We start from the raw sequence: 18,753 nt of genomic DNA, 5'->3' as shown, positions 1-18,753 counted from the left end.
AAGTTTCTTCTTCTGTTAAGTTGTCTATGTAAATGGAAAACTTCAAGCCCCATAAATACTCATCAGAAGAAGGCTCTACACCAAAACCTTAACTAAAATTACAGTTTCATAAGAGAAAAATATACATAGGGAACAAAAAAAGGCATTTAACACTATCAAGCTTGAAACTGAGAGATTGCTTTTGAAGCAAACAAGATCATCAAGCAATGACAACAAAAAGGATTACTCATTAAGCAAAATATAAAGAAAAAGAGTATCTGCTATTACAAAATATAAAATCAGATAAATAGACGCGTATTTATGGCATCTTCTGCGGGGAGGATGGGAAAATCAAAGATAGAGATGTTGTGGGGCGGCTGAATCCAGACACCATTGTTCCGATTGGTGGGGCGATATTCAAAGTAAAACCCTTCAGGGTCATCACATAAACTGCTGCTGTATAAGGAATACTTGTAGGGCCGATTCATTTTGAAAGTAAAGTCTTGGTACTTGGTGGGACTGGGACGCCTGTCGTTGATATCATTGTTCCAGAAATACAAAATGTTACTGATTAACCCACAAGTCATCACGCATGACCCATCGCTCACAAAAATTGAGCAACCATCCTCCAATGTTTCTTTCTTCTCCCAAACTGACCTCTTGAAAGAGTTATTAAGCCTGTACACCACGGGCTTCACAGACGATGCATCTACAAGAAATATCTCTCCTTTATATTCAGTAATCCACCTCATCGGGTGCCTCTGGAAACATGGGATCGGTTGCAGCACAGGGACAAGATTCCAAGTACGTGCAGACGGATCGAATACCCCTAGCGCAATCCCCAATGACATATAGAAGAGACCATCCCTTGTGTTGTATAAGACGTTTATTGTATCCACAAGGTCACAAGGAAACGGGTTTGGGAAGTGCTCTTTTACCCATGTAGTAGAAGAGGCACCACCAGGACGCCAAGTGATGATTTCGACTTCCCGACCCGAGACGCTAGCACCAGTAATACCAAACACCACACAGCCTTTCTTTGTGGGAGCACAGGAGAAAGCAAAACGCATTTGCATCAACAAAACTGTATCAAACACCGGCAGGTCTACGCGCTCTCGGGTGAAAGGATTGAAGAAGAAAAGCCTGGCATGTGAAGCCCTGTCTTCCATGAGTAACCACCCATCATTGGAATAAAGAATATAGCAAGACTCGGGTAGATCCACCATCATTGCCTTTGTCTTCTTCTTCTCTATTGGGTCGAAGAACCCATACGAGTTACGACATGGATCAAGATACATAAGCCAGCAAGGCGGATCTCTAACCCGAACAGATGCAGCTATTTCACCCCATGTCTTGCAAACGGCAGAAGACCGTATGTTGTCTTTCAAAGCAAGACGGGACAGTATCACAGCTAAAAGATCCGAGGGAAGACAAAACTCGGGGGGTCCTCCACTATTATTGTTTTCTAAGATGATTCTTCTCAACCTATTCACTTCTGCCCCAAACCTCTTGCGCTCTGCCTCAACTCTTTTTAACTGTGTTTTCAACCTGAACAACACCGAGCAAATCATCATAAACACACACTTAATGCCCTGTGAATAAGGCATTGAAAGAAAGAACAAACCTCAATTCCTCTGCTTCTGAGATTGTTCTCAACCTCTTGAGCTCTGCCTCAAACCCCCTGCGTTCTGCCTCTGCTCGAGCTTCCGCCATTTCTTCGTAATCATACCTGCGTCAAAATTTAAACAATTGTCCATAAAATCAGACATGTTTTTGTCATCGACACCCAAATCTACTCTCATCACGTTTTATCCATCAAACACGACACAATCCTAAAACAACAAGGAATCGGCAAATCTTAGCCTTCAGTCACATACCTGCTTTTGGGATTACAAATCCTATAGAAAATTAACGATAGATATTCTGCCATCAGGTTGGAGATTGGAATCTGGCTTTGATCATTTAGGGGTAAAGGGTTAGGTCTAAAGTGAGTTATGTTCGGGTAATGGCTATTTGTCGGCGTGTACGGTTCAGATTCCTACCGAACATATAATCTTCTGCTTTTCTTTTTTTTTTTTTTTTTGGTCACATAAAATCTTTATTATCCAAAATGTTGATATTTAGATATATCTTTTTTTTTTAATCCATAATTTTACAGAAAGTTTTCATTAAAGTGAGTCATTTTGAAACTTCTAAATAAATTCAAATAGCTCCCAAATTTTTTAGTTACCCATAAGTTATTTTAATAAATTTCTGGTTACCCCATAAAGTTAATCCAAAATAAATAGTTTTAATATTTTTTTGGTTACCCCATAAATAAATAATATTAAAATTGAGTTGCTGTAGATCTAATAATTCGGTGGGCTGTTAGTTTCAGTAAAAATCATTTGGAAGAAATTGTAGTTTTATTTGGAAAAATATGAGTTACAATTTTTTTTTACTTATTGACTCGTAACGTTTTTGATGTATAAATTAAATTAAATAAAATTAAATATTCATATAAATAAAATTTGTTAATAGAATCATAAAAGCTAAAACAGATAAAATAAAATAATAGTAATAAAAATAATTTAAATGAGGTAATACTATTTAAGTATAAAACAAATGAAATAATACTAATAAGATATAAATATGTGCCTCATAAAATTCTATATGTAGTTCCCATTTAGATAAATACGTACATTGTGCATATTATATTGAGCAATTTAAAAAAAAATACTCCATCCGTTTCAGATTTCTTCTCGTTTTAGGCTTCGGCATAAAGATTAAGAAAACATTTTATTTTGTATATTTATTAGATAAAAACATCATTACTAATATACCTAACCACATTTCAACCAATTGAAAATTATATGAAAATATAAGATCAGTAAACTTTATATTGAAATTATAAAACGACACTTATTTTGATACAAAAAATTTATCCTACAACGACAAGTAATCTGAAACGGAAGGAGTATATGACTAAACTGAAAACAAAAACATTTTTAGATTTTAAAATAATAATAAACATTATTCTAGTGAAGTCTTAAGTGATGATTTTGTTAACTAATCATGCATGTTGCTTCGATTTCTTGCATTTATCACAACTATTTAGTTTTTAAGAAAAACTCAACCAAGTAATTAGAGAAAATGTTGTATATAATATCAAAAAATTAAATAATGTAGCTAACTTTTCTAGTTGGAATAAGTAGAAATACAAAACAAAACAAAAAACAAGAAAATAAATTTTGATGACAAAATGTTGAAAGGAAAAAAAAATACTAACTCAACTTCTACTTTTCCTCCATGACTCCATCATCTTTTCCATAATTTTGGGTTAACTTTTGAGTTAACATTTTTACAAAGCACATAATTCAAAATGGTAAGTGGTAACTCAAGCATAACTCACTCTAATTCATATTCAAACTTTAAGGTTTTGATTGGTGACTCGTAACGTTTTTGATGTATAAATTGCAGTATATGTATACATATATATATATATATAAAATATAAATATCAGTAATAATAACATTTAACAATAATAACTTAATATGTTAACAAAAAATTATAAATAATAATTAAATTTATTATAAAATTGATTAAATTTAAAATATATTAAACTAAGTAAATTAAATTAAACTAAAATTAAGGAAATAAAGTAATATAATTATGTAAATATTCTACCAAAATGTACATATATATTTACATATAAATTGTTTTTGACAACTTTTTTCTTGGGACAACATTTACATATAATTTAATGTATGTAAAAACCTTTAGTACCAAATAAATTTAGCAATTAAATTATAGAAATAATCTTAGATAGTTTAAATGGAACCAATAGTTTATAAATGGACTAACTAGTAAAAGACTTTTTTTAATTTTTTTTTATTAATTCATGTATATTAGTCAATATTGGGGCTAATGAATGAAATTTATAACTTAATTGGTGATATTTAGGAGGTTAACATTCATGCTTAGTAAATTTTCTAGCTAATTGAGAAGACTTTCGTGGAAGTCTTCTACGTTAGTTTTTGTAAATTTGTTAAATAACTTTAATATATGTTTATTTAATTTTTAAAAGTGTTAAGTAACTATCAAGTAATATGGTTTAATGAGTCTTCTCAAATCATAAGATATACTTTTTACTTATGTATCTAATGAAAGTGTTCTAGCTTTGAACTTATGTAATGTTTTGTCTTTTGTGAATTTGACTAAGTTTTCTTGAGAATTCTTCTCCCTTAGTTGTAATAAATTTGATTAATTTTTCGGTTATTGTGTTTTGGTATTGAAATTGTATCAATAACTTCAATTATGTCAAGTAATTTTAGCAAGATAATGTTGAGGAAAATGAACATATTTACCAAACTTTTTCATTAATATCTCTTCAAATTTACAAAAAAAGTCACAACTAAAGGAGTATACATACAAATCACAAAATATACCACAAACAAAACTATTATAGATCATTCCTCTACAAAGACAAGCTTAGACTCCATTTGATATGGAAGAAGACTCCGTCAGAAGACTTCCTGGAAGTCGTCTGGAAGACTTCTTTGAAGTCGTCTGGAAGACTTCTTGGAAGTCGTGTGGAAGACTTTTTTGAAGTCGTCTGGAAGACTGGAAGTCTTCTAGCGCATTATATTTCAGAAGACTTCCGAGAAGAGTTTCCATAGGTCTTCCAAAGTCTGATCCAGATCTGAAAAACATGTATATCAAACTCAGATCTGAAAAACCTGCATATCATATAAAAAACATTCAAATAGCTTAAAAACAGAGAAAATGAGTGAAAAATTAGATAGACATACTTTTATAGAACACACAAAGTACACATCCAAGTGGAAGATGAGAACCATCTGATTAAAACATGCAACAAAAAGATAGATTAGTGAGAAAGAGATGAGACAAAAATGAAAAATTTATATAAAGTTTAGTGTATTCAAGTCAAAGAGATTAGAGTGGGTTTGGAGATTCTTAGTTTGGAAAAAAATGTATGAATTTTATGCAACACGAGGTTACCAAATGAAGAAAACTCAGACATAAGAACTTACCAAAATGCTCAGATCTATTATGAAAGGGAGACATGGGAGAAGACTCCGCCAGAAGACTTCCTGGAAGTCGTCTGGAAAACTTTCTGAAAGTCGTCTGGAAAACTTTCTGAAAGTCGTCTGGAAGTCTTCTAGCCCAGAAGTCTTCCAGATCTGAATAACCTGCATCTCCAAAGACGTTCAAATGGCTTAAAAACAGAGAAAATGAGTGGAATATCAGATAGATCTACCTTTATAGAACACACAAAAATACATATCTAAAATTAATAAATCACCTTTAAATGAGTGGAAGATGAGAATCATGTGATGAAAAACCTGTAAAACAGATAAATTAGTGAGAAAGACATGAGACAAAAACAATAAATTTATATAAAGTTTGGTGTTTATAAGTTCAAAGAGATTAGAGAAATGTTGGAGAGTTTTAGAATGAGGAACATATCATTTTTGTTGAAACCATTTGAGAGGAGGACAGAGAATGTGTAAATTTTTCTTTATATATGGAGATAAAAATTCCAATAAGGTTAAATATTTTCGATCAGAAGACTTGCTACACGACTTACTTGTAAGTCGGCCAGAAGACTTCAATATTTTTAGCGGGAATCTAAAATATTTTTAGCGGGAGTTAGAAGACTTCCCAGACGACTTACATGTTAGTCGTCTATACCCTAAACATAACCCCTAAACTAAATTAACTTAACTAACTAAGCACTTCATAAAATCAAATTAAACTTAAAAATTGTTTACTATACACATAAATTATCACATGTAGATAAAAATTTAATTTTTCAAAAAAAAATTTAAGCTTTCCAAAATCTAACCCTAATAATACATACAATACTACAACATATGGTGTCTAACTCTAGACCAAAGAATATCATGATTCACTACTTTCACTCGCCTATGTTGAAAATAATTCAATTTTATTATATCTTAATTTATATCACTTAAAACTGTTTATAATTACATGATTTTAATTTTTCGCTTTTCAAAATATTTTTTACAAAATTTATAAATTATTTTTAAGATCAACTATACCAGACGACTTCTGTGGACATCGTCCAGAAGACTTAACAGAATCTCAGAAGACTCAGAAGACTTAGCGCGGATATATTCGTAAAAATGAGTTCTGTTTTTTGTTTGGTCACAAGGGGTTGGCTGTAATTTCACAAGGCTTTTGAGTTACTTTTGCATTTGATTCAAGTTTGGGTATACTTTTGCAATCAAAATCAAGCTTTGAATCATATTTGGTAAATCTCCCTATTTTCTTACTATAATTTATATCGAATTATAACGTTTATGATAACGTAAAGTTGATACTATATGTCATCAATCGGAGCCTAAAATTTCGATTTAATTCATGATTGGTGACATTTTTGAGTTATCAAAGAATTAAATTCTTTTTTTTTGATGATCCTGGTAACCGGAGTCTCGAGAGGATCCGACTAACGCCAATGACCGTCCACTGGAGCTTAGCCGGAGAGCCCGCCGAAGCATTCAGGAGGGCTGGTGATCACCTCATGTAAATTCCACCAGTAGTCACACGATAGCAGGCTTCTCTGTATTGGATCCGAAGGTCCTTCGAGATAATCACTTCCCAACAGCACTTGAACCCATAACTTCTCAGGTTGAATTTTACCACTGTACCATTAGCACGTGGTTAGAATTAAACTTTTAATTCAAACTAATTTAATGGTAACTCATGTTACCAATATTTTTTCTAGATATTGGTTTCAGGATGAAAAGTTGCACTCAAATTTATTACATTACCCATTTATCCTTAGTAAGAATCATTGTTGTTGTTTTTCTTTCTTTTTTTTTGCTAAAAACTCTTTGCAGGTTTATTACTAAACCTAAATACATTTAAAACAATGTTTAAATTTATTTCTGTTTGATCAACTTAGAATTGCACTTTGATAAGATTGATGATAATTTCATTAAAATAGCGACACTAAGTTTGTTAGAGCATCTCTAACCATACATTTTATTCTAATGGAAGCAAAACCTTTAAAATAAAGATTTAAGAGTTGATCGTTTCAACTATGATTTAATATTTAAAAACATTCACACATGTACTATATTTACTTTATAACATAGTTTAATATAGATTTTGAATATTACAAACCGTTTCGCACTATACCGCAGTTAACAGTAACAAAAATCTTTACATATACTATATATCTATACGTTTTTATAACTGTGAGAACCGGACCGCAGTTAAACTGCTTGTTCCGCACCGTTCTATCCGCAATTACCATTCGGAACCTATTGTTATCCAATATACCATATAGATGTTTACTTTATAAATGTAGTATATATGGCATAGTTTATTGTTATCCAATATTATTGTCATTATATATGGTATGTTTTTTTTGAACTATATATATATGATATGTTTACCTTATAACATTTAATATTTGTATAAAAATATTGATTAAATATAAATATTAGCTAATAACTACACATTAAAATATATTAAGAAATTATAAGCATTAAGGTAGAGTGATTTACAAACTGTCGATACACTTCCAACATCGCCAACACATCTCTTCCAAAACTTTCATTGAACAACAATAAACTATATTTAAAAAAACAAACAGAGCTCACTCAAATTTCATGAAATAGTGGAAGTAGTGATGATCATGAACATAATCTCATAAGCTCTTCTAAGTATTCAGCACCCAAATCCTCAAAAACCACAACCTCTGTTTCTTGATCCGTAACAATACTCTGTTCTCTATTTCTTGACGACAAAGAAGAAGAGTAAGACGAAGAAGAAGAAGAGTACGAGGAACAAGAAGACGAAGAAGAAGGAGAAGACTTCTTCTTTCCTCTAGGCCGGTTTCTCATGGAGTGTTTTCTCTTCAAAGCTATCACCGGAGACTCTCCATCGTTGAAATTCACATTCTCCATGTTCCAGAGAGACTCCTTAACAACTTCAACGGGGAAGTTGAGTACTGCGAGGTGGCCTTTCAAAGCAAAAGCCGCCTGATCATAAGCGAGAGCCGCCTCTTCCGCAGTGTCGAACGTACCGAGCCACACTCTTATACCTTTCCTCGATGAGTCTCTTATCTCCGCTGCGTATTTCCCCCACGGCCTCTTCCTCACTCCTCTGTATGATCTCTCCTCCTCCTGCTTGTTGGCAGCAACGGTTGCACCTTCTTCTTCTTTGATGATTGATTCTTCAAATGTGGAGAAGTCATCAAAGTAATAGGAAGGGCTAACTGAGAGGAAGGATTGATCATGTAATAAATTATCTTCCCACAAGAACGATTCTTGTGAGCTCCATGATGTTGTTGTAGAAGAGTCTTGACTTTGGTTTTCAGAAAAGAAGCTAGTTTGAAACTCCATTTTCACTTTTTTTTCTTTCAAACGGTTTTCTTTGTTTAGATCTCGTTATTAAGTGGTTATAAGTTTGGGAAGTATATAGCATATATATACGAGATGTGGAACGTACGTATCAGATAAAAAAACATCTAAATTTTTTATATCATTGGGTCAAATTGATAGCAAGGCTGCCTCCAATAATTATTTATTCCGAAAACGCAAAATGGGGATAATATAATAGAAAGAAGCCAAAAAAGAAGGTAATACGTAATAAGATCTATCTCTAATACGATCAATAGATACACATAAGTAGGTGCATTGTTCCACGAGGGACAAGACCAAGATTGAGGGATTGACGTACGGCGGCGTGTTTCCGACAAAATACATGAGGTCATCATTTTGATGACATGGCATATATTTGCCACGTTGGCTTTTGTTTCTCAAGAGCATGCATCTCGGTCGCCAGTAGAGTTTTTAGGTTTAAAAGGTTCAAAAAACCTCGGATTTTTAATGTATGCAATTGGTATGAATATTTACGATGGCAGTTTTATCACTTTATGAGAGTAATCATCTTTTGTAAGGTGACCATGTACATTGATAATTAAATAAAAACATATACATATATAGAAGTTTAGAGAGCATAAAATATTGCAAGAAGATATATTCGAATTCAATCATTCCAGGATTAATCAGACATTTTAGAAATTGGATATGTGTGATACTCATAAAAATTAATTAAATAAAAGCTTAGAGGGGTAATCTTTTGTTTGTGAACTTCTTGAGAGATAATTAAGAATAGTTTAAGAGGATGTACCAAACTAATAAAGTGGTTATTTAAATATTTAGTTTTTCTTTTTAAAAACAGTTTGAGTGGGATGTGCCTATAATGGTGGACCATTGAAATATAATTGGCTTATAACGCAACTTGAGAATATAATAATAACATGTAGCAACTAGCAAGAGAGACGGGTGCATGAACTTTCTTCTCTTTTCGTTGCCAAAAAAAAACACTTCTCTTTTCACTTGTTTGTTTTAATCTCTATAGTTTCACTTTTTGTCCGGGCCTGCTAGCCTGCTAGGGTCAAAGGTAAACCAGGTTATTTTGGTCAAAAAAACTCTTTCTTCCTCACGACCAAGAAAATCCAGACATGCATGCTATTCAGTGTCCCTACTCATTATAATGCTCTAACAGAAGGAGAATGAATTGTTTGATTGGGAAATTATGAAATTCCAGCAAATCTAGTGGTTGGTTTTAATCATATTTATAATAATGGTTCAACTTGCTAAAGAAATGATGTATGCTTTATAAATTCTAATAATACTTTTGGTGTTTGAAGCTATTACATTTTGTTAGTTTTACTGTTTTCTTAACAAAACTTATGTGTTTACAAAATACTTGAATTCAAAGAACCAAACCCTTATTGGAATATAGACAGTCCCGTCCCTGCCATAAGGCAGGTGAAGCACTTGCTTGAGGCCACATTTTATATAGTAAAAATAAGGTTCCATATTTCATATAATTTTTTGGACAAATTGTTACCTCGTTTGACTTTATGTTATCACATCCTGATTCCATTTTATCTTATTCAACATACTTCCTATGCTAACTAAATTTATTATTATTTTAAGCTTTTTTGTATTGTTTGTGGTACTATTTACCGTTCGTATCTTACGTAAAAGGCCGCACAATTTTTTTTTTCTTTAGGCTACTCTCGACTACGGGACGGCATTGAATATAGATACATGCTCTCAGCAATATTATGATTTCGATAAATTGATGTACGTATGATCCAATAATCTGCAGCATCAAATTTAATTTTCCATATTGCTAGGTTTGAAGAAAAGTTGTGATAAAAGCATTGTGTTTTTGGCTGGAGTCGCCAACTTTCTACTCCAAAGCATTATAATCTAAGTTTTAAAATAAACATTTTTAGTTTACACCAAATAAAGTCTTTAAATCAAAACTTGACCATATAACAAATTTATTTTTAGAAAAGATGTAGAATCTTCTTTTCATGCTGCACTTTTATACCTCATTCCGAAAGCAAGAAAGTGCATGCATCTTCAATTCCAGCACGTGTCTATTAATTTGGGCATGATTTAGTCGCCAGCCACGCCAAAATTTGAAGTCTTGTTTCGTATTTTTGTCTACCCCTTTATAGATTATAATATAAGTGCAACGTATGCATTAATAATAAAAATGAAGCATCGTTATACGCCGGCGGCAATAATTTAGAGATGGATAAATGGTTATGACTTATGACCGCGCTTCCAAAAAGTCCAGCTATTTCATATATATATATATATATGGGTTAAAAAAAATACTCCACAAAACTATAAATAATTGTTAACTAGCTTAACTGTGCTCAAAATTAGGCCAGCAGTATAAATATATTGATTATGGTTTAATATTAGTCAACTAGATACTCTATTTTTTTTTTTCACGGTTCATTGTTTCGATGAGAAACAATTCAATAAAATACATCATGGTTGTGTGGAGCTAATTCTGAACAAACTAAGTGATTTTCCTGTGTTCATGCACGGGTATAACATTTACGTACTAATTGAATTAAAATAATTGATAAAAAAAATTTAATTGGTTATAATTTTTAAGTTATTTTGTAATTTTAATGTATAATAAAAATATATTATGTATTATCTTCCCATATTAATTGGATATGTGATTTCACATATAATATTTTGTATTATTTCAAATATTTATTTTGATATGTTAAATTACATCTATTATTTAAATTTTATGCTAATATTGGATTATTGTTTTCTTAATTTCATGTAGTTCAGTTCATCCTCTTATATTTGTAAATATATTTGTAGATTTTTGTATAAATGGTATATGTTTAGAAAAAAAAGAATACATAACTATTAAATCAGAATTGTATTAATAAACATAACTTGTAATATTTTGAAATTCATACACGGGGTTTTAACATTACTACACACAAAATCATGATAATTTCTAAAACATTTTTCATATTAAGAATGATTGGTTATTCATGTTTTACTATACTGGATTTATCAATTTTATGATTACAATTTTTTGGTTACAATTAAATTAAAATAATAACATCTTACTAAGTTAAATTTTGTTTACTTTTATCTTAGGATGAAGATATATTTTGTAAGATTATGTAATTTTATATATGCTGTTTTCGATAAAATTAGAAAAAAAATTGAAGTGTTGATATATTTTATTATAAAAAATTCTAATCATTCAATTAAAAATATATTGATAAATAAAAAATCTTATTTATTTCGTTGCAGCCTTAATTTTAAAATATTTATTTAGTTTTAAAATAATCAAGATATAATTTTTTTAAATGAGATATTAAATAATCATTTATGTTTTTTAGAATTATTTCTTTATTAATTATTAGATCAATAGAAATTTTAATCAAAAAGGAATATTAGATCAAAAGATATTTATAAGAGTATCTTAGTTATTCTCTTTTTAATTTGTTTTGTGAAGTTATGTTTATATATATTTATAAGTATATATATTTAAAATCTATAGATATTTTTATTTTTGTTGTCGTAGGAAACATAGAGAATAATAAAAATTTGTTTATTATATAAAAATCTATGTTTATATTTTACAAATATTTCCCTTTTATTATTTTTATGCTTTAGTAAAAAAGGAAAATTACATTAAAAAGTTAATCACAATTATTAAGAAAAAGGAAACATAAATAATTGTTATTAATGGTAATCAAAAATAATATTATTAGTTCATTAAGGGTATCAGTGTAATAAACCAATGTAAAAGTTAACGTTAGCGCGACACGTAGAAAATTGACTAATCAAATAATGTTATAGAGATATGATAACAACTCTTATGTTATTTTTTTTTGGGCAAATATTTTTTTTTAAACGTAAACATCTAAACTAAATGAAATTAGACGGCAGAGCATAACATAATACACTACTCATCATTATTTTTAAATGTAGGTTTAGTTTTTTTGCTTTATAAAATAGGATGTGAGTTTTTTTACTTTAACTTTATTTTTTATGTAGATAGAAAATTTTAGTTTAAGAGGTAACATATTTCTTTTTCTATTTATTTTCTGTAAATTTATCTTTTAAAACTAAAATATGATTTTTTAATAAAATGCCTTAGAAAAAAAAATGGATGTTCATAGCATTTACATCCCTTTCCAATCAGCCTGTTAAGCGAACAATTGTACAATATTTCTCTTTGAAATTAATTCATCACAAAAAAAAATACAGAGTTTGAAGCAAAGTGGTTATTTTGCTTGATGGGTGCATGCTTCACAAGAACTTGGAAATAGCTGAGATGGCATTTAGCAAGCTGATAGTTTTGGAGCCGAGGAATAATGGGTACTATTCCCTTTTGATTAGCATGTATGCAGGAGAAAACGGGTGGAGAGATGTTGCAGAGGTTAGAGGAAGGATGATAGAGTTGGGTATAGAAAAGATATGTCCTGGGGCAAGTTGGATTCAGTTAGATAAACGGGTCCATTTGTTTGCTGCAGCTGATACATCTCACTCTACTTCAGATGAAGTTTACTTGCTACTTGATGAAATATATGAACATATGAGATTAGCGCAGGAACTGAGTATGCATATTAAGAGTTACTAAAGAGCTACTCATCTATATTGTTGCTTCATATTGGTCAAACACTATGCTAAAGGATCAATAGCTGAGTGTCTCAAGCCGATTTCAATTGCAGGTAATCCTATGTGTTTGGTATATCTTTTATGCTCATTTTCCGTCTCACACTATTCACCATCTCCCACATCCCAGCGTCAGTATATATATTAGAAAGCAAGAGGTAGACGCTTGATTCAATGGATCCCACGGATAAGAGCTTCTTTGTGATTTCTTCTGCTAAGTCGACATTTTTTATGGATTCTACAAGCATACAAAAGAACTTCCCAAGCATTGGCTATTACTCATATATCTTTAGAAAACCATGGGAATGTAGTGCATGTGTTAAAACACCATTACATGTCTTATGATAGGATGTGTTTCCTCCATTCTCCTTGAAAGATTCCCTCAAAGGCTAAGATCGCATGACGACTCCAAAAGTTTGATAGTAGAAGGATAATTAACATAGTCATGTAAATATAGAAACGTTTTTGCAATGTTGATAGAGTGCGGAAGCGGTATGAGTCAAATATCTAGGGTTTGATCTCGAACTCAGGTGACTTGTCGACGAATGTAGTTTCGTTAACAAAGATAAGGACGTGAAAACTCTTTGTAGTGCTCGTTAAAGCTCTTAGGATCGCGAATACTCTTTGCAGTGCTTATGAAAGCTCTTAAGAAAACTCTATATCTTATTAAAATCCAAGGTATCTTGCACAAAGCCATTGATGCCCTATTTATAACAATCTCATATTCCTAATAAGCTTATCGTAAGGATAAGTAATTATTCTAAAAATAAAAGGAAAACCAACATAGTAGTAAAATAGAAAAAGTCCTAATACTTTGTAATAAAGGAAGAGGACGTCGGATAAGGCTACGCTACATCAGATCCCCCGGGGTGCGAAGGATTCGCCCACGAATCCGGGAGGTCATTGTCGCCATGAAAAGGAGACAAATGTTTGATGTTAAAGACGTTTGTAGTACGCAGATTAGGAGGTAATTTGATACGATAGGCATTAGGGTTGATGCGCTCAAGGACCTAGACCAGACCAATCTTTTTTTACTTTAGTTTGTTGTATTCACGCAATGGCAGACGTTCCTTCGTTAAGTACACCCAAACGAGATCCCCGGGTTCGAATATAAGCTCTCTCCGCTTTGCGTCTGCTGCTATCTTGTACTTTGTTGCTGCAGCTTCTAAATGAGACTGAGTCACCTTATGGATGTCCTGAAAATCGGTGATAAAGTCGACAGCTTCACCATGAAGACGCGTTTTGTCCGGGGTAGTGGCGAAATTCAGAGGACCAAGAGGAACAAGGCCAAAACAAACTCGAAAAGGAGACAAACCCGTACTGCGATTGGACGAGTAATTATGAACAAATTCGTCCTGGTAGAGCTTAGTGTCCCATGTCTTAATGTTATCACAAGGCAACGTAGGAGATTACCAAGCAACCGATTAACCACCTCTGTCTGGCCATCCATTTGAGGATGGTACGCTGAACTCATGTCAAGGGACGTACCCAACAATTTTCACAAAGACCGCTAGAAGTGACTAAGAAATCGTGTATCACGATCTGAAACAATAGACGTCGGAAGGCCGTGTAGACGATATATTTTTCGGAAGAACAAAGTAGCAACACGTCATCAGTATTTTTTTTGCATGCAATAAAATGTGCCATTTTGGAAAAACGATCGATAACAAGGAATATAGAATCGTGTCCTCGTTGTGTCCGCGGAAGCCCCAAAAGAAAATCCATACTCACGTCCGACCACAACTGTGTAGGGATGGGAAGCGGTAAGTATAATCCTGCATTTGAAGCTTTGACCTTACCAAGCTGACAAGTGCGGCAGCTCTCGACAAAACGCTCAATGTCTCGCCGTAAAGTACGCCAAAAATGGGAATCCACGACCAATTGAAGCGTTGTATCTCTGCCTATGTGTCCTTCATTATGAAGCTCACTAATTATTTTCAACCTGAGGCTGCATTCTGGAACATACAGACGAAGACCTAAAAACAGAAACTCATCTTGAACCGTGTAGTCACCATGCGTTCCTTGTTCAGCTTCAACCAGTATGCGAGAAAAAAATAGGTCTGTCGGATACAGATCAGCAAAGGATGCAAAGCTAAGAACCGTTGAATGCATTGTTGTGAGCAAACTATGGCGACGACTAAGTGTATCGGCTACACGGTTTGTCTTGCCGGATTGATGTTTGATAACAAAAGTGAATTGATATAGATAAGAAATCCAGGCTGCATGTCGCGCAGATACATTCGCCTGGCTGTCTAAATGTCGTAAAGCATCATGATCAGTGAAAAGGACGAACTCCCGATGAATCAAGTATTGTCTCCAATGCTTTATTGTCTGATTAATTGCGTAAAACTCAATGTCATACATACTATATCGTCCTCTCGCCCCTGCCAACTTTTCACTGTAAAACGCCACCGGGCATCCCTGTTGACTTAAGACCCCATCAATTCCAAGTTTAAAAGCATCATAGTGAAGTTCAAAAGGTAAAGAGAAGTCGAGGAGAATGAAGATTGGAGCCACAGTAAGCTTTTCTTTGATTAGTTCAAACGCACGTGTTGCTTCCGGCGTCCAGTCAAACTTTCCCTCACGCATGCAAGTTGTATTGGCACCATAATGGTGCTAAAGTGGTCGACGAACCGCCTGTAGAACGAGGCAAGACAATAGAAACTGCGTACCTCCGTTATTGTTTTTGGTATAGGCCACGATTGAACCGCTTCGATTTTTGAGTGATCGACTGCTAGCCCTTGATCTGAGATGACATAGCCAAGGAAAAGTACTTTTGAGACGCCAAATTTGCATTTTTGTTTAGCGGAAAACAATTTCTCTGCTCGTAAAACAGAGAGGACTTGGCGAAGATGTTCCACATGGTCGGAGACGGAAGAACTGAAGATGAGTATGTCATCGAAATAGACCACCACGAACCGTCCAATAAACGACCTTAATGTTTGGTTCATGATTCGCATGAAAGTACTTGTTGCATTAGAGAGACCGAAAGGTATTACCAACCATTCAAAAAGGCTATCTCTGGTCTTGAAAGCTGTCTTCCACTCGTCTCCCGGCTGTAACGAATTTGGGGATAGCCACTCTTGAGATCAATCTTTGAGAAAACTTTGGCTGCTCCAATTTGATCTAAAAGATCATCCAAGCGAGGAATAGGGAACATATAGCGAATGGTAATTTTATTGATTGTGCGACTGTCGACACACATACGCCAAGACCCATCTTTTTTTTGGGATTAAGAGGGCCGGTACTGCGCATGGACTTAGGCTTTCCTTGATGTGACATTTGCGCAAAAAATCTTCTATCTGACGACGTAATTCCTCGTGCTCAAGTGGAATCATAAGGTAGTGTGGGCGATTGGGCAGTGTTGCGCCTGGAACTAAATCAATTTGATGTTGGATATCCCGAAGTGGCGAAAGTCGTTTTGGTAATTCGTTGGGAAAAACGTCAGCAAAGTCAATGAGCACTTCGTCTGGAGCCGATGGTGGTATTGTGGTGGGAAGATTGCGGTTGACGGTAGGTACCACCGCGAAAGCAAATCCTTCATCGCGTAGCTCTGTCACAAACATTGAATATGAGAAGAGTAATGTTGATGGTGGTGACGAGTGAGGCTTCAGTGGAGGTGTAGTAGCGGATGGTGTTGTTGAAGTCGTTTTCGATGGGGGTGATGCACTAGACGTATCCAGCGATGGTAGGAGAACAATTTTCTTTGAATCCCAGACGAAACTATATATGTTCTTGGCTCCGTCATGGATAATTTTTCGATCAAACTCCCAAGGCAGTCCCTGAAGAAGATGACAAAAGTCTATGGGAGCAATATCATAATACATATGGTCGCTATAGTGAAGGCCAATAGAGAAAGGGACTATAGCACGTTGTATGATACGAATTCTGGCGGTGTCATTGAGCCATCTAAGATTGTAAGGTCTGAGATGCTTGTCCCGCGTTAAGCCTAGTTTCTCCACAACTTTTCCGGAGATTACATTACGACAGCTTCCCGAATCGATGACAAAGCTACAAACACAGTCTTTGATAGTGCAAGTAGATCGAAAAATATTAGTACGAACCCACTGATCGTCTTGAGTGACTGGTGTTAAACATGCTCGCAGGAGGACAAGTAAACGTCCACTATCACCGGCAGTGAGGGTCACTATGTTATCTTCCTCTTGGTCATTCTCTTCTTGTGAGTCGTAGATATCTTGGTCATCGATAGAGTCATCGAGTACTAACCCTTGAAGAGTTGCGTGGGGGAGATGCCTTTTTTCGACGTCCTTGTTCACCGCACGAATAACAACGCAATGCGTTTGGTCGGGTTGATCACCTAAGTTGTTGATCATCTTGTGCGATGGGTTTACTTGCTGAAATTACTGCAACACTGACTTCTTTAGTAGAGGTCGATGGAGTGTTAGTGTTTGAAGAGTCGTGGGGACGAGACTTCGACGTCGAAGAGCTCCAGTTTGACGACTTCGACTGTTGTTCGAATGTGTCTGCACGACGATGAGCTTCTCCAACAGTTAACGGATCAAATTGTGCCATTGAATTTTGAAGTTGCGGTCGTAGATCACCAATGAAACGCGAGACGAGTTGAACTTGGCTGTCATTAATCTCATTACGGGTTAACAAAAGCGCGAACTCCTCCGCATACTCATCCACACTTCGGTTACTGATATTACGTGTATACGCACACCAAATAACCTAATGTGCACACTACCACAATCGAATGGTATGTCGATGTAGCACTTTAGGATCAAATCCACAGAGACCAACTATTACACTTTATCTTTATGGGATCAATATCAAGCTAAAACAATATGGGGGTTTTAAAGTTGATTTCATAACAAGCAAGTAAAAAGATTAATTAAAGATTTCAGATGATTAAAATGCTAGCCTAGGGTAGTTTGGTCGGGTGTTAAGCAAGTGTGAGCCAAACAATTATTCAATTTTAATTAAGAGCAAGTCTAGAACTCGGATCACTCAAGTAGAACAGCCCACTGTCGTGGAACTGCCCCCTATGCTGATCGATCTTGATACCTAAACTCTCGTTTGGATCAAGATGCGACAACAAGCAATAGAGATCAAGTCCGATAGGTTCACCAAACACCCGAATATCTACTTTCGCTGATTAGGGATGCTAGGCTCATTCATAACAGATCTAGCAACCTATTACACGGTTAATGAACAGGTTAAACCTAGGATCTAACATTAAGCGGCCAGATTAATGCAAGCATTAAGAACAGTTATGAATGAAGACAATCAATGGTTTCACTTATCTATGTTTAACTCACGGATCTAACACCCGAACACCCTAGACTAAGCAAGTTGACTACTCAGCCATGAACAGAGAAATACATAGATCAATTCTGAATAAGACTTCATGTAAATAAAAGAGATAAAAAGAGAGTTCAGTATAATCTTCTCTATGGTGAGAGAGATGGAGCCTTCTCCCTTTACAATCCAAAAGCACAAAAGTCTTTAAATGGTTTTTTTCTGTCTAGAATGGCGTAGAATGATAAAGAGAAACAGAAAATATGATATATCAAAGCCACAGGCGGCTGGGAGAGAAAATAGAGAGATTAGGGCAAATCCCGAAATAGGTTGTAGTTTCCTTAAAAATCTCTGCCGCTGGAACAGGTACTCGGAACAGTCACTCGGGTTGCTCCGCTATCCGGAACAGTCATCAAGACTGTTCTGCGTGAAAATCACCAAATTGCACTGTTTTCTGCCTCTTTTGTTCCAGCTGGTCCATCTCCCATCCAATGCAACTCCAGAC

At 34.2% G+C, this 18,753-nt stretch overlaps 2 protein-coding genes across 2 annotated transcripts; both read right to left on the bottom strand.

The window, feature by feature from the left end:
• Window positions 1-88: 88 nt before the first annotated feature.
• On the bottom strand, window positions 89-2,065 carry LOC117129163 (F-box protein At1g49360-like). Its single transcript, XM_033282566.1, has 3 exons — window positions 1,857-2,065; window positions 1,604-1,708; window positions 89-1,527 (listed from the first exon to the last, which is right to left on the bottom strand). The coding sequence occupies exons 1-3, from the start codon at window positions 1,907-1,909 to the stop codon at window positions 279-281; spliced, it is 1,407 nt and encodes a 468-aa protein (XP_033138457.1). The 5' UTR covers window positions 1,910-2,065; the 3' UTR covers window positions 89-278.
• Window positions 1,601-15,231, bottom strand: LOC103844067 (ethylene-responsive transcription factor ERF094). Its single transcript, XM_033282572.1, has 2 exons — window positions 1,857-15,231; window positions 1,601-1,708 (listed from the first exon to the last, which is right to left on the bottom strand). The coding sequence occupies exon 1, from the start codon at window positions 8,355-8,357 to the stop codon at window positions 7,647-7,649; it is 711 nt and encodes a 236-aa protein (XP_033138463.1). The 5' UTR covers window positions 8,358-15,231; the 3' UTR covers window positions 1,601-1,708; window positions 1,857-7,646.
• Between the last annotated feature and the right edge of the window lie 3,522 nt (window positions 15,232-18,753).

Source organism: Brassica rapa, chromosome A10 (assembly GCF_000309985.2).
Source record: "Brassica rapa cultivar Chiifu-401-42 chromosome A10, CAAS_Brap_v3.01, whole genome shotgun sequence".
In the NCBI taxonomy this organism is placed as follows: domain Eukaryota; kingdom Viridiplantae; phylum Streptophyta; class Magnoliopsida; order Brassicales; family Brassicaceae; genus Brassica; species Brassica rapa.
This window is presented reverse-complemented; position numbering and strand designations above follow the sequence as displayed.

Coding starts and splice junctions, on each gene's coding strand:
- LOC103844067 (XM_033282572.1), bottom strand. CDS start 8,357: ATGGAGTTTCAAACTAGCTTCTTTTCTGAAAACCAAAGTCAAGACTCT.
- LOC117129163 (XM_033282566.1), bottom strand. CDS start 1,909: ATGGCAGAATATCTATCGTTAATTTTCTATAGGATTTGTAATCCCAAA. Junction 1,709..1,856: donor ATTTGTAATCCCAAAAGCAG/GTATGTGACTGA, acceptor ATTTTGACGCAG/GTATGATTACGAAGAAATGG. Junction 1,528..1,603: donor TCAGAAGCAGAGGAATTGAG/GTTTGTTCTTTC, acceptor GGTGTTGTTCAG/GTTGAAAACACAGTTAAAAA.